At 35.2% G+C, this 20,866-nt stretch overlaps 1 protein-coding gene across 1 annotated transcript in view; it reads left to right on the top strand.

Moving 5' to 3' along the window:
• Positions 1-13,144: 13,144 nt before the first annotated feature.
• The window catches only part of LOC306861987 (unconventional myosin-VIIa-like), a gene marked incomplete at its 5' end in the record, with an annotated part of 33,585 nt that continues 25,863 nt past the window's right edge, over positions 13,145-20,866 (top strand). The window contains 7 exons of the mRNA XM_079404549.1: positions 13,145-13,255; positions 15,564-15,748; positions 15,858-15,979; positions 17,496-17,638; positions 17,728-17,841; positions 18,434-18,587; positions 18,688-18,764. Coding sequence (XP_079260675.1) covers positions 13,145-13,255; positions 15,564-15,748; positions 15,858-15,979; positions 17,496-17,638; positions 17,728-17,841; positions 18,434-18,587; positions 18,688-18,764 — 906 coding nt within the window. The remainder of the gene's footprint in view (positions 13,256-15,563; positions 15,749-15,857; positions 15,980-17,495; positions 17,639-17,727; positions 17,842-18,433; positions 18,588-18,687; positions 18,765-20,866) is intronic.

Below are 20,866 nucleotides of genomic sequence, written 5' to 3'. Positions count from 1 at the left end.
AACAGCATGTGCCATTGTTTGAGATACGCAACAACTGCTGCACGATTGCATCAACAGATATTCTGTACTTAAGAGAAGATCCCTCGTTTTTTTTCTCAAGTTCTCTTGAGAATGAAGAACTACACTTTAGCTACAGACACATGGTGACTATCTTCACCAGCTTTGTGTCCTTTCCAATGGCTAGTTGTGCTGTTCCACCAGAGACTGCTACAGAACTCTTTGTGCACTACAATGTCTTTGTTTATGCTTTCAGTCACTATAAGTGAGTTTTGGAAAAGAGAAATAAGTACATCTGTCATTTATCATGGTTGGATATGTTTTAGCATCCTCTCATGTGTCTTTTTATTTGAATGACTGCTACACTGCTATGATTTCTGCACTGTGTTGAGCTGAACATTTGAGGATTTATTCCTTCATAACTCATGTTTGCTAATTTCAGTTCATATTCATTTATTTTATACTGAAGTATTATTTTTGTTACCTTGTATTAAGTTTCTTTAATAATCTGTCTGAAACAAATGGGAAGGCCAAATGGGCATTTTTTATATTTTGTGTCAACAATGTAGCATAAAAATCTCAAACATTAGGTTATAATAACAACTAATGTTTGAAAAGTTTGTAATGTTTCTAAAATAGATCCAAATGAGTATTGACACTCAAACTTAGTTGAGCAAGAAAAGATTGTGAAGTAGGAAGAAGAGAAACATAAAGAGGCCACACAGTGTTATATACCAGGTTTGAACAAATATTGTGCCAATCAGAGTAACCATGTTGGATGATATGAATGAAGCTTTTTCTTTAGCTCCATTACATTTCAGTTTTCATACAACCAGATTGAATTGGAAATCCACAACAATGGCCCAGTCATTCTTTTACATCACTTTTACCTCCACAGGCCAGAATATGACGGGTAAACAGGGGATTTAGCAAGGAAAATTTCTTGTCTGTGAATAGATTTTACTTATCTCCATTTTGACCTTTATGACTGACTGATTTAGATAATAGAAAGTAATTTGTACTGAGAAGAGGTGTTATACTGATAGTATAAATTCAAGCAGCAGAGAGTTCAAATAAAGTATAAGGCAGCAATTTTGCTCAAATGTGTATTTTTTTTTCTTCATATATGTATTTCCCTGAAGTCTAACACTGTGGCTCTGTGGCACTATCAAAACATTGCTCTGTTTGTTTGAGCAATCCGACCAGCAACATTGGCTTAACCAATGGCGTGAGTGTGGGGCGGGGCTATCTGTTTATCTAACCAATAGCAGACGAGGGGCTTGCCTTGTACTGGAATTTGTGCAGTTCTGTTGGGTAATGTGTGCAGAAATTACACACCTTATACCTTTTAATCTGACTAAACAAACTAATAAATAGCATTAAGTCTCTTTAGCTGTTAAAGACAACAAAACTTTCATTCTTCGATTTTCTTTGTTTCATCCAAAGCCTCAATTTAAAGTTTTTTGTTGTTGTTGTTGTTTTTGGATGAGAATGCTGTGAAAGAAGCCAATGTGCCAGTATAGTTGGAGCCATATGCATTTCCTGTGATTTATTTTTTTCCTGTCTATTTTGCCAAATAACATTAAGTGGCCAATGGTATATAATAAGAACTGTTCAAGTTCAAATGCCTTTTAATGTCAAACAATTTTTTTTTTAATCTAATGTATTTTGATCACGTTTGATTTAATTCTTACTGACACAAGTTTAATTTTCTTCGGGCTTGGCCATATGACAGAACAACAGCGTTTAAATGGTTAGAAGGTCCTGGTTCACTCAGATTGTAGTGCATGCTTCAGATCAAATAGAGGAACCTTTGCCATGTGTCAAGTTGATCTTGATGCTGTTTCCATGTGCAAGTGTAATTTTACATTGCATGTGGGTTTGTGTTTGTTTACAAACAGGATTTATACACAGTATGAATTTATACGGTAACTTATTCACTGTTTGCGCAGCTAATGCAAATGTATGAAGGAAACATAAACATATTTGCAGAGATTGCCCAGTTTCACTCTCCTGCATAACTGATTCACAATTTTAACATGTATTATGTCTGTAGAGACTTTTAACTGCTTGTAATCATGAGGCAAATTCAGTTCCTCTGAATCAATGGCATTTTTTTCACGTGAATGACGTTCCCGAGTGTCTCTGCTGGCTGTTATTTGCTCTCTGTGATGTTACTGGCTCTTTGGCCTTGACTGCTGCATGTACTTTGGCTGAGTGAACCTCTTTTCTTCAAAACATGCCGTCACCAGTGCTTACATGCCATGTTGGAATTTCTCTAGGCATCTTGATAGAGTACAGCCTTAATAACCAGTGAATGCTTGTGGAGCGAGTGAGTCCTATCGCTCTTTGTCATTTTTTGACATGGGTCAGACGTCCAGAGAATGAGCTTGTGATACTCTTGTATTTTTTCTGCTGATGTTGAACTTGAAACTGACGTATGTATACATAAACAGAAATATAGAAAATATCTTGCATGGTATCATTCTATGAAACATAGCTGATATTATCTTTATAACAAGTATCTTTTATCAGCATTTTATACTCCTTTGTTTACTGTTTTATATCTAGCCATTGAATCTTGTGTTTAAAAAAAACAAACAAACAGACAGACACAGACATATATATACTATATCTTTACTAATTGTAGGTTTTCTGTATCTTATCTCTGTTTAAATGTGTTTATTTTGCGTTTAAATCTCTCCTGGGTTACACTGTGGTTATTTCATATACTGATTTTAAGTACTTTATTTTTTTTCTTTTGTATTTTGTCAACTTGTGGCATGACTTTGAAATAAAAGATAAAAAATCGTATTGCAGTATTTCATTGAGTTGTTCCACGCATTGGGATGTTTGGTATGAAAGAGATTTTTTCTTTGTTTTATTTTTATTTATTTTTTTCCAACTCACTGATGCTCCACTATTCTAGTTACCTTGGTCAAATTACATAATATTTGATTAATTTATTTATCGTTTTATTTCTTTTTGTTTTGTTTTGTTTTGTTGATTGATTTGTTTGATGATGTGAAGACTTTTTCTTTATTTTCTCATAATGCTCCATTATTCCGGTTAACTTGGTAAAATGTATTTTATTTTATTAAAATAACCGTAACTCTGTTTAATTATTAAAACTTTTTTGTTTTGCTTTGTTTTTGTTGCTGTTGTTTTGTTTTGACATTGCAACATGAAGGCGACATTCAGTAATGAATGTTTTTATGTTTTGAGTCCAAGAAAGCAAAGGTTTGTGAAAAATGTGATAGATTATTTCAAATTTAATTCAAAGTTCAAATTGAACCTCCTAATTTTACATCAGATTCTTTTAACATGTTTCTGATGTTGTTTATATTTAAGTAGAAAAATATCAGAAAAAAATCAATATGCTACTTTAATATTAAATATGTTTTTCAAACTATTAAAATAGCCTTGACTATGAGGGATTTTACTGTATTATTTACTGTATCACTTTGACTGGTTACTTATGGAGGCTGTATACTTTGGATTCAAGCCATATCCATTTAAATTTTACATTCATTGAATCAGACACACCCAGCATCCATTTATAGATATAAAAGCTTGACCTTTTCATGTTTAGTTTGCAGAGGAGCTTGAGGCATGAGAGAGTAACAGGAAACTAGCGGCCATGTACTTCAGATGAAGTGACCAGCAGACCTTTGTGTCAAGCCCTTCCCTCCCCCACAGTGACCACCCGCGGCTAACCCCGCCTCCCTCTAAGCTGGATCAAGAGTGCCATTGAAGGCGACGCTGAATGCTGCTACTGCTCTCCTGCTGCATTACCCAGCATCCCACAGCAACAGGTAGCCCACAGTAGGACATATGTAAGAGGACAACTGCAGTGACTGCGGAAGAGTTTACTTTATCTTCTGATATAATTTGCACCTGTCAGTTACCTGACTGCAGACCAGCTCTTGAACCTGGACGTGTGGACATACATAACAACTAGAGACAGAAGGACGGACAGACATAGGTGCAGAGATAGAAGAAGAAGGGAGAGAGCGGGGCGCAAGACAAACACTTGAGTCACTGTGAGGTAAGTAAGTGTTCATACTCAGGGCTTAGCCGTCCAGCACCTCATGCTCTTTTAAGGCTTTACGGAAAGCTACTTACTGCTGACTGTTTTCTGCTCTGCCGCGCTCTGTACCAGGCCTCAGAAGGAACCATTTATGCCTTGCTATAGTTAGCTGAGAGTGAGTGCTATTTTACTGTCAGTAGATATTAGAGACAGGTTTTCAGGGTTGTGAAATACCTTAACATAAGGTTGACATGATACTTTAACATCTTTTTCTTAGCGTTTTCTAGTAAAAACATCTAAACATCTTTAAACTGAGATGGATTTACTGCAGAAGCCAAATTGTGTAATAATTATAAGACATGTTTTCAGAGAAATTGTACTTTATTTTTTTAAATGAGCTTTTTGGTTTTGGTTTAATTCAAATATCTTGAATTAATTTAAGATGAATTTTTCCAGTAAAAAAATTCTAAACATCTTTAAAATTAGATGGATTTACTGGAGAGGCCAAATTGTATAATCATTATTAGACATGTTTTCAGAGAAATTGTATTTAATTTAATTATTTAATTTTAATTATTATTTTAATAATTATTTTAATTGGCTTTTTGTTGGTTTGTTTTTTTAATTCAAATATCTTGAATTAATGTAAGATTAATTGATCATTTTTTTCCCGTTGGCAAATAGATTATTCTTGTTTTATTCATGACTGCAATTTAGCAAACAAGAATAAAACAAGAATAAACAGCCTGTAAAGTGAGATATAGTCTTAATATCTCACACAAGTTTGCTTCAAGTAAGTTTATATTGTTGGGATATATATTATAATACTGTATATGTAAGGATATTTAGATATATTTACTGGAAAATGACAAAAATAAACATTATTATTATTATTTATTTAATTTCCTCTTGGTTTTAAAAGTTTGAAAGCTTATAAAGTTTTTTCGAGATTTATTTGAAGTGTAAAACTATATTTTATAGTCATTCTCGTGTGGATGTTTTGTGGATGGAAAGAAACATCTTAAAGCGAGAACTGAATTACTTTGACGTGCTGCTGCTTTGACACGGCCTCTGAGCTGACAGACACAGAGGATGTGACTGTGTTAATCTGCCTCTGGCACTCAATGAGGTGCTGCATAAAGCAATTAAGAGTTTAGAGGGGCACAAGATTTAAGACCTTTAGTGAGTCTTGGCCCAGGGCAAACGACCGCTTATGAAACAAGCCAAATAAACATCTAACCTATAAGTCTAGAAAAGCATGAGCAATAGGAAACATGTTCATTGGTTATTCAACGCTTCACTGTTAAGTTATTCACTGATTTCAGGAGCATTAATTAGAGTATTAATTCTATGCATTCAATGTGCAGGATGTTCTTTGTAACAGTCACAAGTGCATTGTGGACTGTAATTATGGCAGAGTGCTCCTCAAAATGTGTTTCTGGCATTAAACTGATCCCATAAAGTGTGAGATTAGATGTAGTTAGGCGAGAAAAACCAGACAGTTTAAGATCTATAATCTCTTCTTATGTGCTAGAACAGTATAGCGGAATGTGTTCATTTTTTCCAGACGCTTTTTTCTCTAAATTGCCAGTGTGTGGGAGCAAATAACTAAAACAAGGTTTGTGGAAATTTTCTATTTTTCTACTAAATTTTTAGCAGTGATCTTTAGTTTTCAGTTATGCATTTCCAAATGTTAAATGCTACAGTTTATCAATATGTTTTCAACTCAGTTATTAAAACTAATAAGTGTAGTGTAGCTAGTTACTAGTTTAATTGGTAGCTTGAATTAATTGGCAGTAGCCAAGCTAATATAGCAACAGTCCGTCAACAGTCGTGGGTGGGGCTTGTAAAATTTGGCTTTGCATTTTACAGATTCTGTGAACGACTTGTTCTGAGACACTGCTTATGATTTATGGGGATTTAAAAAAAGGAGCAGGTGGATTTTTTTATCATTATAGGGTGGTTGTGTACACACTGCCAACACTAGCACTAGAACACTAACAATTATGTTCAAACAATATGTAAAAGTGAATTTGCATAATAGGAAAAAATTCCTGAAAGTTTGAGTTCAAATAAAATGTAAGAATGATGATAAACACAAACAAAACTGACAAGTAATAGCTTTAAAACATCACAAGTGGGTATTATTGATGTGTTTATGTTTTTATATATTTATGTAGAATAAATGTGAAAATATATTGAGCCTGTATTAACCACAGACATTACGTCAGGCATTTAAACAAAAATGCATTCAAAAACCCTTTGACTTCAGGACGACTGAAGTGCTCTGTATATAAACAGGTAGAAATGGACACAAGTCGGTATTCTTGTGAAATAATTTCTCCGAGTATCCTGTGTGCAATTTTACTTTAGAGGACAATGCTGAGAGCAGTTCTGTGTTTGACCTATGACACACAGACATACTGTAAGTCTCTCAGTGTTTGAAAACTCAAATGAGCAAAAGCCAAGTGCATCTACCGACATATCAAACCATTAATTCATTTAGGCATTATACCACTTTTCCGAATTTGGAATTTCATTAACAAATATCACATTTTTAAAAGCAGAATTGGGCTTTATATTGTGCTTAATCTATGTGATTAACATCCATGCTAATCTTCTTATTGAGTGTGCCATGAGGTCAGAACATGAGGAAACACATGCCTCAGTCTCGCTCCCCAAACTACATTCTCACATCTAACCTGATAATAGTGACATGGACCTATCAAACTCTAAAAATAGATCTGTGAGGCAACTAAACCAGGTATTGTTTATTATGTGTGCTCATGACGCAGGTGAAGTAATAATCAGCTATGCAGTGTTGAAAGATAAAGCTACGCATAAGCAAATGATTCAGCTGGAATATTCAAACGACAGTTTGCTTGGTGGCGAGCTTATCCAGAGGAATCTGTGTAAGCTCCTAAAGACTCCCGCTGCTCACCTGACCTGCTCTGGACCACATGGGGGCTGCTCCGCTTAACCCTGTGGAGTCTGGTGCATTGAATCACTTATTTTATTATGTAATATATCTGCCATATTGGTGTGTCTACTAACTGTTTGTTGTGTGAGCTAAAAGCGGGGTCAAAAAGACCGCATTGAAATCTGAGACCAAAATCTGTTATTTCAAGTTATTTCAACTTAATGGTTATAGAAACAAAGATAAACATACATTACATACATTTGTTTTTTACATTAGTTACAGGCCAACATAGTTCTATGAACAAGAACAATTAATAGACATTATCAAAAACCAAGCAAACTTGTTTAATAAACAATATACAAAAGTTTTATCTACAGTGGAGGCCAAAATTATTAGAACACTAGATTTTCACCAGCTAAAAATGGTTTTAAGTCAGTCATTTCTATTTTTTGATGTAGCTTTTCAGTAGGAAATATCAGTATATATGTATATATATATGGAAAAATCAGGCCGGGCCTTGGGCCTGTTTTAGGCTTCTCCTTGTTTTTATATTTTAGACATCCATCAATTAGCGATGAAAAGAAAATTGCCACGCTGGTGGAAACAACATGAGACCGTGCCACGACTGTCAAGAGCGTCTCGACTGTGTTTAGTGTCCCGCAGCAGAGAGCGTGCCTTGAATGCAGCTGAAGAGTTCTGCGTTCAAATGCACGCAATAGGCTAAAGCTTTCTGCAAAGCCCCAGCAAAAGTAATTACCATGAATGTGTATGGGGGAAATAGTAAGGAGATATTTGAATTATTTACTAATAAACTAGTGTTTTCTGAGTCCGTTTCGCAAGGATGAAGTTGCTGATCCTGACTCGCCTTCTAATTCTGATAAGCAGTCGGACACGGGCCAGGCTAGGGCCTGGGCGTCTCGGGCTCTAATCCATCCATCCATCCACACGTGTGTGTTTGACCTGGCCGTTATTTTCTTTAATTACAGCAATTAACTTGCAATGGAAGTGAATAGGGCCAATTTTTAGATGATTTAAAAGAAATATGAAGCGTATCTTTTTTAAAGCACTTCAATTAAGAATTTTGTTAAAATGTCTTATTAGCACTGCAAAGCCTTTTAAATCATTTTTTGCAGTCATTTTAGGTACTTGGGGATCATGGTATTCCATTGTGATGGCAACAACAGCACCTGCTGCCCAGCAGCATCTTTCTGTGATATTTATTAATTTAAATTTACACAAAGGGTTAGTAAGTGTGTTTTTTTACACAAAATTCAAATTAAAACTCACATTTTTTACATCTTGTGGTTATGCTATTGAAATAGTAAGTATTCACTTCCATTGTGTTTTACTGTAAAACCCCAATCTTTTCTTCTTCTTAAAAGAAACGGAAGTATACATGGTAATTAATTTCTGTGATAATCAGCATTATGTCACAAATGCTGTGGAGTAAGCTTAACTTGAACTGAACCCAGAACATGGAATATATTTCCTTAATGCAAGTTCTTTTATTTATTGATCAAAAGAGAGCTCGAGATTGAAGTTTGAGATCTGATTATTCTTAGTGATCAGACCTTCGAATGCATTTTGAAAGCATTCAAAGGTGCACAAAACCCTGCCAATACAGAGGTCTACAGACTACAGAGTTATTCTTGAATGTTGGCACTTAATCACGCTGGTGAAAAGCTTAGAGACAAATCTGTGAGGGGTTGACAGTGCAAATTGTCCCTTTGACCTGCTCGGCAGGCCAATTAGCAGAGTGCACAGGCTCATCTAAGCTGTCTATCTGCACCCCTGACGGCTCTTTCAGTGTTATAACAGGGACAGTTATGTCATTGCCACTCAATCATAGAAACGTTCAATCCATTAGCCACTTTTTGTCATTGTGACTAATTCCAGACCATAGTCTATTAGCCTTAAATCAGTGAGGGAAGCTCGTTGTCTTGTGGGTTTCATGGACTGTGCTTCATGCTGGTTGTAATGACATGTAATGTGTAAGGATTTGAGGAAGCTCTCCCTGAATAAAACTATTATTGGATCTGCTTCCTCAGCTGTGTAATTATCCTCAGTAGCACAGGGTGTTAATACATACATCAAGTATATTTGGTATCAGGAAGTTGCTACAAGAGGTATATTATTTAAAAGGCATTCTGAATGATATCCTGTAGTACTAATAATGGCTTTCTAACAACCACAGTGTGAACAGTCTCAATCTTATCTTAAAATAAACCCTGATTTGTGTTTTTTTATTGCAGGGTGGGATGCCACAATGGCTGATCTAGCATCCGCAACTGTACCTGACTGATTATTTCCAGTGATAGAGAATTTGCAGGGTGTCATGTAGCGCTTAGAGGAAATGTATAGTGCATTACCGTTCCAGTGTTGAGGATAAGTAAGATTTTTTGTTTGTATGTATTTTGTTTTTGTTTATTTAAAAGTAATTAATGTTTTTATACATCAAGGATGTACAGTAATTGTATTTGAATAATTCAATTGAAAAGTGACAGTAACAACACTGACATTGTTAGAAAATTATATTTTTCAAATAAATACTGTTCTTTTGAACTTTCAGTTTGGTAAAAAAAACAAACAGCTTGACAAAATGGAATGGCTTCTTGAGCAGCAATTCAGCATATTAGAATAATTTCTGAAGGATCATGTGACACTGAACACTGGAATAATTGCTGCTGAAAAGTCAGCATTGCCACAGGAATAAATTTCATTTTAAATTATATTAAGTTAGAAAATATATTAGACCATTAAGAACAAAAAATAAAAATTACAAAATTAAATAGAAAATATACTAAATCAATTATTTTTTATTATAATATTTTACAATATTACTCTTTTTATTGTATTTTTGATCAAATAAATACAGCCTTAGAGAACATTTAGAGATTTCTTTAGAAAACCTAACTCAAACTTTTGGATGGAAGTGTATGTACAGTAGAGAAGAAACAAATCTTACAAGAGATATGTTGTTTACAGAGAAGTAGAATACAAATATGGATAAGCTATTGTTAAGCTGATAAGCTATTGTTGGTCATCTAAATGTATCAAATGAAACATAGCTTTTATTCATTTATTTGTTCATTTGTTTGTTTTTTATTTGCAAAAAGGTTTATGGCTTATTTAAAATGTCATATTCTAAATATAAACCTGAACTGCCATTACTAACAACGTTTTTGTTAGTTTTTGTTAATGTCTCTGTTGTTATCATATAAGATTTCACAGAGGGAAATAGTAATGAACAATACTCAATAATAATTTAAAATATTTGAATGTTTACAAATACACAAGTGTCACGCCAGAAGCAGCAGTGATGAACTTTATGGGCTTTGGATTAATGTGCTGTATGTCTGCACTGACCTGTTCCTGGTGTTTAATGAATTGTGTTCCTCTGTAAAGTAGTGTTTTTAGGGAAGTCGTGGCCTAATGGTTAGAGAGTCGGACTCGTAATCCAATGGTTGTGAGTTTGAGTCTCAGGTCTGGCAGGAATTGCAGGTGGGGGGAGTGAATGTACAGTGCTCTCTCCACCCTCAATACCACTGCTGTGTGTGTGCACTTTGGATGGGTTAAATGCAGAGCACAGATTCCGAGTATGGGTCACCATACTTGGTCGTATGTCACGTCACTAAAGTTTAAAAACAGAATTTTAGCTCATGGAACAGTTCAGCTGACCTTTATGTACTGTATATTTGGTCTAGTCTGTTTGGGGCAGTGTCTACTTTGTAGTTTGACCCACATTGTTAATAGAATTAGCTCTTCTGTGCTCTGCAAAGTTAAAGATGTTTTTGGTCTTTAATATTCTGGGGATCAGTAGATCCTCTCTACTAAAGCTATATTTTGAAAATGTTCCTTCATTGTAATTTTAAATATGCCCCAACAGGGTAGTTTTATAATGTGTGATGCAGTGAGAATCTCTGATCAGATTCTAGAACATGTGTCTTCAGAGAACACTTAGGCTATTCTGATACAGGCTCACAGGTTCTTGCTTTTATTAAAAATATCTTAATATCTTTTTTAATAATTTATTGCAAAGTCCTAGGGTGTGGAACGTGCTGTCACGGACAGTCTGTTTCTTTCCTATAGATATATTTCTTCATTTCATGCAGTACAGCAGGTTTATTTGACCTTTGCTTTGATCTTTTTTTTATTTGATCTAACTTTATATTTAATTTTTAATTCTTTTTTTTTTTTTAAATCTCCTTCTGTTTTTATCCTGTATAGGTCCCTCACATGGTGACTTCTAATGTCAAAACTCTAAACCAGAAACATGGTCATTCTGCAACAGGTAAGGTTCTTATGCTCTTGCTCAATGTTGAACTTCTTTACTTTTTCACCCAAAAATGAAAATTCTATCATCATTTACGTGTTCCAATTTCTTTTTCTTTTGTCGAACACACAAGAAGATATTTTGAAGAATATTGGTAACCAAACTGCTGACAGTAGCCATTGACTTCCATAATATGGAAACTAATAACATGGAATCAATTGCTACCATCAGCTGTTTGGTTACCAACATTTTTCAAAATGTCTTCTTTTGTGTTCAACAGAAGAAAGAAACTCATACAGCTTTGGAACAAGTGAAGGGTGAGTAAAGGATGAAGGATTTTCATTTTTGGGTGAACAATCCCTTTAAACTATTGTTTTTGCAATAATTTGTGAATTTTTCCAATGACAAAGATTTGGTTTTTGATGGGTTGTCCCATAGGGGGACTATGTCTGGTTGGACCTCGGAACAGGCCGTGAGTTTGACGTCTCTGTTGGCGCCGTGGTCAAACTCTGTGACTCGGGTCATATCCAGGTCTTGGATGATGAAGGAAAGGTGGGCCTTTCATTGTGTACTACTCTTAATAGTGCCCAATATGTGAGAAAAGCCCAGTTAGTAAACTACAAATGTTCTTGCTCTACCGAACAGAAAGGAGGTTTAAAGGGGTCATCGGATGCAACATGCACTTTTACAAGTTATTTGAACTGAAATGTGTGTTGGAGAACTGGCCCCCCGACTGAGCCTGGTTTCTCCCAAGGTTTTTTTTTTTTCTCCATTCTGTCACAGAGGGAGTTTTGGTTCCTTGCCGCTGTCGCCTCTTGCTTGCTCAGTTGGGGACACTTAATTTCTAATGATTATCGTCAATTTGATTTCGCAGATGCTATTTAAACTAAACTGATCTAGACAATGGCATCTCTGAATTCAATAATGAAATTCCTTGACTGAAAATTGAGTGTTTAATCTTATTTTTATACATTACTGGCACTCTATCCTCCACTTTGATACTGTTAAGTGCTTTGACACAATCTGTATTGTTGACTTGACCTGACTTGACTTGTTGGCAGTGTACACAACCACAATATAATGATAAAGTTCCACCCAGTGTTTTGTTTTTTTAATCTCGTTAAATCATTTCCCCTTTATCATATCAAGCCAGTCTCAGCTGTCTGTCTGTGTGATGTCACACAGACCCAGGTCCTTCCCACGATTGTTGTTTGACACTAGCGTTTTACCTCAGACCTGCCCTGAATGAGCTGTCATCAGTCTGCCATTGTTTCGATGCTGGAGCAGGAGTAGACAAGAATGGCTCCTAAGCGACTGAGGTGTTTTGTTGTTGGATGTAATAATGAACATAGCAGTCATCGTTTATTCCCAACATGTGAGCCGCTGAAGATGCAGTGGATTACCTTTGTTTTTGAAGGGAATGTGCCCCTCGATCTACCTAAATGCATTTATGTTCACACGAATCATTCGTGATCCAGCCTCACCTACAGAAGTGAGTATAAGGTTCTTTTATGAATGTTTGCAAATCGCCTATCCTAATAACATGCTAGTTAGCAAGATCCGAGGCTAAAGTAAACAGTCTCATGAGAACGGCTCATTACCCCACGGAAGAGAGGGGCGGGGTGAGCAGAACTCATTAGCATTTAAGGAAACATACACTAAACCGGGTTGCTGAAAACAGAGCTGATTTTGACATGGTAAAAAGGGTGTTGTTTTACACTACCATTGAGAAATTTTAACCAAAGTATGTTTAAGACTTTTCATTAAGACCCTAAAGAATCATATCAACTTGTGGAAAATGGGCATCCGATGACCCCTTTAAGTGAATTTAGAATTTTTTATCTGTTTTATTAGTAATAGTCTGTAATTACCCCTTATGTAGGAGCACCGGATCCCTCTTCAGAATGCTACAAACATCAAACCTATGCACCCAACCTCCATTCATGGGGTGGAGGACATGATCCGTCTCGGGGACTTGAATGAAGCTGGTATCCTCAGAAATCTCCTGATCCGTTACAACGACAGGGTCATATATGTAAGCGTGACCTTTAACATTTCTCTGTCTGGTGATGTTCATATGTTAATAAAGTTTTTTTTTAAAGAAAAATATACATACTAAAAACTTTATAAACTGTAATCTCTAGCTTCCACTAACTGTTGTATATGGTTCTCGTGAGACTAGCATATTCTCACCAGAGCTTATGCTACACCTAACCCACTAGAGCTGTGTGGAGTCTTTCTTTATAATGGATGGATGCAGTTTTTTGAGCTTCAAAATCTCGACCCCCATTCACTGTCATTATAAAGCTTGGAAGAGCCAGGACGTTTTTTAATATTACTCTGATTGTATTCGTCTGAAAGAAGAAAGTCATATACACTCAGGATGTCTTGAGGGTGAGTAAATCATGGGGTAAATTTCATTTTTGGTGAACTTTAGAATAATGTTAACCAATAGTCAGATTCGTATTTAGGGCTTATTTGGTCAAATTCAAGTTGATGTTTTCACAAAGAATTACATCAGATTATTAAAGTAAAATGGGTCGAAAAACAGCAAAATGTTGACTTTAAATTTCAGATATCATTGGCTTGTTTCTGCTTAGCATTAATTCTAAGTCGCTGTAATAAACTTTTTTAAAGATTTTATGCTCCAAAGCTCGTTCATTCAGAAAAATAGACTGTCGTTAGAAAGAATACTGGCATTGATTTATGACTGTACAATGTATGGAGACCAAAACATTTTACCTTCATTGTAGCATTTACAGAATGTGAAATCAGGGCATGTGTTTTCATTCCGTAAAAAGATTGAATGAATGATTTGTTTTGGTCTCTTAGATGGTATAGCTTTTTTGCTCATTGTTTTGGTTTCAGGCTGCAGAAAATTGGCTTCGTGAAATGTGACCTTTTATTTAGTTTCATCAATGAATCCCCTTTAGCCGTTTTCACCACTAGAATACTTAATGCATTGTAACTTTGTCATAGGCTTTTAAAATAATGCTTGAATCAGTTCAATCGCTTGGCATAAGCAAAATATCCTATTTTAGGGTCATTCCTCTTTTCATGAGGTACACCACTGCTAGGATTCATTTGTATGGAAATGTGTTCTAGCTGCTCAGATTTATTTACGTTTTATCTATCTAGAGGTTTTTCAGTCTTCAGTTTCTTGTCACTTGCTCTTTCTTGATGGTTTGAAGCACATCATTGTAGTAAATTGATGGGTCTGACTTATTCATAAAGACCACCAGTTGTCACCCACAATGCTTAAATCGTGCTTTGTCCAAATTTGTATTTTGATGGTATTAAAGATATATGTTTCAGTGATGTTATTCAACTGAACAAAAGAGCTGAAACATGGAAATTCTGCCATGGCAGTTTGAAAGAGGAACAGGAAATACTATGATGTTACATGATGATAACAGCATGTGATGCAAATGTCATAGATGATTATACAGTGTTAAAAAAATCAATACAGTTCATATTTAATCTTACTTATAATAGTTGTATCAGCATATTGAGGAAAGTATTTTAACTCCTTCCCTTCCAGTGTTTTTAAAGAAGTTTCCAACTACTGCCAGCATTTTTGATCATTTTTAGAAAAAAAAATAATTGCCCCCAGAATATTTTATTGTATGAATACCTGAACATGCATTTTGTCAAAAGAAAGAACAGAGCCTCTGTTTTTCAACAAAAGAAACTGTTTTATTCTAGCTTCATACATTATTTTTTTGAATGTGGGCAAGTTTCATGAAAAGAATTAACATATGAAACAAAAAGCTGAGAAATCATGTTTTTGTCAAAGATTACATCAGGATCAGATTCAGAATGACGATCAAATCATAGCTGAAGTAAATCACTTCCATCAACACCCCTAGAGCTTGCACAATCTTATACCACTTCCTGGGTTGAAATTTAATTTGGTTACATTAACGTTAATGTTTGATGAATGTGTTATTTTACATATGCATCTGATTACATGAAATTGCTTGTTTCTGCTTCTTCACCGTGCTTAAAAAGTTAACATTTGGTTATACAATATTTACCATAGTTTTACAAAGTTATACAGTATCTCACTCGGAAAGTTTCTTTTATGTAATGATTCATAACCAGAAATGACTCGTAGGAGTCAATTGTGACTTCAGTAATGAATCATTCACCGACTGAGCGAGTCTGATTAAAACTGCAAACAAGTTTAAAACTGTTTTGTGAAACTTCATGTTTACACATGCAAATTTCTTTTGATTGTCACCACCAGTGCCTAGATTTTAAATTATTGTTGCATATGCTTGTTTTTTTCAGTCTGGAGCCCTGTAAACACTCAATTATGTGTTTACAATAATGTATTTCAGACGTACACGGGATCAATCCTGATTGCGGTGAATCCATACCTGCTCCTGCCCATCTACACACCTGATCATATCCGCCTCTACACAAACAAAAAGATAGGAGAGATGCCACCACACATCTTTGGCATTGCAGACAACTGCTACTTCAGTATGCAAAGAAACAACAAGGACCAGTGCTGTATCATCAGGTAAATCACACCCTGTAAAGGTTTAGGGTAAGTTTAAGTGTTTTTTTATTTTTAACACAATGTAATTCACTGGTTAGTGCCAATAACTGTGTTGACTGTGCGTGTTCAGCGGTGAATCTGGAGCTGGGAAGACGGAGAGCACCAAACTCATATTACAGTTCCTGGCAGCTATCAGTGGCCAACACTCCTGGATTGAGCAGCAGGTTCTGGAGGCCAACCCTATTTTAGAAGGTCAGATCATCTCTAAACCTAATGACATAAACCCTACCTGTCTGACATTGATCTAGTGATTTCCAGCGGTAGCTTCAGTGCTAGGTCACAACACGGCCCTGTGATCTGCTCTACACCCTATTAGTAAAGGAGCGTTCACACTGAATGTGATGTAGAGTGATGAGACAACCGGACATCATCAATTTTTAATGAGAGTTGGCGATTTTCCTTGATTTCAAGTGGCTTGTGACCTCCAGCAATTTAATCACTGTCAGTGTGAACGGGGCCTAACGCTTCTTGTTTCTGTACCTTATCAGTACTTATGGATTCACGCCCAGCTCCTCACATGCATAAGCCTCATGAGCAAGCTTCAGGCTTTGAGCCAGAACTCAGGCTGTTTGTTTACCAAAATGTGTTGATAAACTAACGCTTGTGTCACTTGTTAATTACACTGTACTGTGAAAGGAGGGTGGTATGCCAATCAGAATAGAATTGAATATTCCTTTAAAATTAGTAGGAAAAACTTTTGTAATTTGAATTTTATTTTAAGAAAGTAGGAATAAAATCATGTTTAAAACAGTTCAGTAGTTTTTTAATACAATAATAAAATAATATGCATTAATAAAATTAATATATTTTTAATTGTATGTATGTAAATTGTATAATATCCATGCATGGTACTCATTTCTATTAATTGTGCAGTTAATTCTGATATTGTATTTTCAGAAAGTTTTGGGATATTTGTCCTCTCCCCAAATTTGTCACTACCGAAACACAGTAATAATAATTTAATTAGAAGAGTTATATTGACCTATTAAGATGTTGCTCACACACACACACACACACACACACACACACACACACACACATGTATATATATATATATATATATATATATATATATATATATATATATATATATATATATACACACAGAGTTCAGGCATGAAACTCTGGATGGTGCAGTCTGATAGGTCTAACTTAATCTGACCTAATGACATGAATATGACATGATTATCACATGGCACAGCTCATTGGTTCTCTCCTGTATCGGTAGCCAATGAGCTCTCTACTCAACATTCAAATATATAACTAGTGTCTGTTGTAGCAGTTTCGCAGCGTGCTTCAGAAGCCCTCCACCTTCCCAAGCTCCACCTGTATAGATCTGCTACGAGGTGATTCATGTATGCCATGGGGGGTTATTTTATGTATGTTATATTTGCAGCAGTAGTATTTCTTACATGCTGCTCACACATCAAAAGGTGTTCGGCTGTAGCTATGAGAGACACAGGAATATTTCCAAAGTGTGTATATATAGAGAGAGAATTAGAAAAATTTTTCTGCTGTGTATTCTCAATTCAAATTCCAATTCATGATTTGAAAAAAGAGCCTTGAATTCACAAATTTGTTCAACCATGTATGAAAATCAGCAGGGCTTTGTAACTACAGCAAATACTTTGCTGTTCTTCTGTGTCTTCAATAAATGTCTAAAACTGTGGGATTGAGATTTCTTCCTTTGTTTACCCTGTTCCCACAGCATTTGGTAATGCCAAGACCATACGCAATGACAACTCCAGTCGGTTTGGAAAATACGTAGACATTCACTTCAACAAGCGAGGAGCTATCGAGGGGGCAAAGATTGAGCAGTACCTGCTGGAGAAATCAAGAGTTTGCAGACAGGTGAAAGAGGATCGGCAAAACGAGTCTCTTTATCGTGCTATTGATTATGGGGATGTCAGTGATATGATTATATTGAACTGTCTTTGCAGGCAGCCAATGAGAGGAACTACCATGTATTCTACTGTATGCTGGCAGGCATGAGCCCTGATCAGAAGACTAAATTAGGCCTGGGCCTGGCCACAGACTACAATTATCTTACTATGGTGAGGGCCTGTTTAATGCACTTTTATGCAGTTTCTTGTACCTTATGAAAGCATTTGAATAGATCTTTCCATTACAGGAATAGTTCACCCAACAATGAAAATTCTCATGTAGTTCTGAACCTGTATGACTATATTCCACTGTGGAACACAAAATGTAATTATTCTGAAGAATATTTTTGTCTTTCTCCAATGACAAATGAAATGGCATAAAGTTGAATATAAGTGGCCCAAATTAATTGTGCACTGTATTCCAAGTCTTCTGAAGTCATATTGACTGTTTTGTGATTTTATTGTGCTTTTTGTCATTTTGGAGCTTGACAACAACAATTCCCATTCACCTTCATTTTGTGGAAACAAGCAGCCAGGACATTCTTCAAAATTTCTCCTTTTGTGTTCCATTGAAGAAAATAAGTCATACAGGTTTGAAAGAGTAAATGATAACAGATTTTTGAGTGAACTGTTCCTTTAAATAACAAGAAAACATATCTTGCTTGTTGATATCTGTCTAGTGGCAGTAGAGGAACAAAGAGAGTGTGTAAAAGGCTTGCGTGTATGTGTCCGCTCTATCTTTCTATCTTGGCCTGTCATTCAGGGAAACTGTACAGTGTGTGAGGGGAGGAATGATATGAAGGAGTACTCCAGCATTCTGTCAGCCATGAAGGTCCTGATGTTTACTGACACTGAAAACTGGGAGATCTCCAAACTGCTGGCTGCCATCCTGCATATGGGTAACCTGCGCTTTGAAGGTGGATAGTGTTAATGGAAGATGTTATTATTAATAATTGTTCGCCCACAAGAGGAGACAGACAAGCTAAATTGCACATATCATTTGTGTTGCCCCAACAGCTCGAACGCTGAAGAACCTGGATACCTGTGTGGTGGTTCGCTCACCTGACCTGGCCAAAGCAGCCACGTTGTTGGAGGTGAGGTTCATGTGATTGCACGAGAGAGCTTTAAAGTCACATGAATGGCCATTTGAAAACCATTTTTTTATTTCTTTACTGTGAAATTCATTTGAGTGAAGCATATGGATACTCCTTTCCACCTCAGAGTGAAAACTGCAACTTTATTTCTCGTAATATGCGACTTCATATCTCACAAAGTGAATCTTCCTTGATTTTGTGACTTTATATCTCACAATATGTTTTCCTATACAGTTTTAGTTATTGTAATTGCGACTTTGTCACAAAATGTGACCGTTGTAACTATATTTAACAATTTGACTTTGTATCTCACAACTGATATTTTATTTATCATAATTGCAAATTTATATCGCACATTGTGACTTTATCTCACAATTTGACTGTTTTGCATTATTGTGACTTTATATCTCAACTGTATATTTTCCATCTCACAACTGCAAATTTATTTCTCATATTTGTGACTTTATATCTCACAATTAGGCTCCTATACAATTTTAGTTCTTGTAATTGTGACTTTATATCACCGAATGTGACTGTTGCACATTATTGTGATTGTATTTAAGAATGTGAGTTTGCATCTCACAATTGAAATTTTATTTCTCTTAATAGCAGCTTTATATCGCACGTTGTGACTTTAAATCTCACAATGTGACTGTTTTGCATTATTGTGACTTTATGACTTAACTGTACATTCTCCATCTCATAACTGCAACTTTATTTCTCATATTTGTGACTTTATATCTCACAATGTTACTTTATATCTCGCAATAGCAACATTTTTCTTGTAATTACAACTTTATAGTTATGACCTTGTATCTCACAGTGTATATTTATATCTCATAATGTGACTTTCTTATTATAAACTTTATCTAGCTTCCATATAAACAAGATATTCTAGTCTGAGACTTTATTTTAAGCTATGAAATGAAGTGAATGGTGAAAAGTGGGCCTTCGGTACTAGAATGGAGCGAGACTTGAATGTGAGTTGCTACAATTATGCTCAAATAGCTTTAGTTAACATTAACCCATAGACCACACAACCTATGTAAGGTCAGGTAACGTTCGCTGAATATTTTCCGCTGAAGAATTGCGTAGAACAAGGAAAGTGAATAAAGTAAAAGGTCTCCGTACATGACTATTAGCTTTGGTTTAATCACATTTTTGCATCCATTTATTGCCATCTCAAAGCTGCTGTTACTTGAAGGGGTTTGTTTCTGTTGTCTTGTTCAGATTCATCTCTCTTATTAGCTCTGAGATAAATGTAGTCATTAGTGAGCATCAGACTTTTATTCTAACGTTGTTATCAGCAGCACTCTGCTGTCAGTCTTTATGATTTCTACGTCTTTCTGCATATTTCCACTGGCCACAATCTTTGTTCTGTTTTCAGTTTGATTTAAATGGCTGTGGCTCAATGCTGTCTAAAAATAATTTTCTTTGCTTATGTCTGCCCCCTTGTGGTAAGATATAAAGCATCACAAGCATACTGAGAAAGGGACATTTGAGAATCAATACACTTTTCAGTGCACCATATTTTAATTACACTGTAAAAGAAATTTAGTGTCATATTTGACTTGACTTTGCCTTTGAATACTATTATGAATAAATTAATGAATAAATTCAATATGAATATTAAATAATATGTTTTGTGGGCTCAATTAGATTTTGCATTGACAGATGTAAGAACATAAAGTAATGTTATAATTTATGCATTAGTCAAAGTCTTTCAATATCAAAAAAAATATTTTGGTAACACTTTACTTAAAGCCTTTATGTATAATCCATTCTAAAAGGTTATTAGAGGCTATAATGCATTATAATTACTCATAATGTACATTTTAATACATAATATCTTGTCGTAAATAATTAAAACCAAATTTAAAATATAGTAGTGTAACAATGATTTGAAAAGTGTTATAATGGTTACAATTATTCATGAAACTGTACATTATAAGGTGCATTACAAGGCATAATTAATGCATTAAAACTACTTTTATAAAGAATTATACAGAAAGGCTTTAAGTAAAGTGTTACCAAAAGTTTTTTTCAACAAGGTAATTATAATGAGCTGAATTCGACCCTATACAAGTTTGATAATACAAAAA

This window comes from Barbus barbus (assembly GCF_936440315.1).
Source record: "Barbus barbus genome assembly, chromosome: 43".
NCBI classification, from domain to species: domain Eukaryota; kingdom Metazoa; phylum Chordata; class Actinopteri; order Cypriniformes; family Cyprinidae; genus Barbus; species Barbus barbus.
The sequence above is the reverse complement of the archived record's forward strand: the minus strand, read 5'-3'. Positions and strand labels throughout refer to the sequence as shown.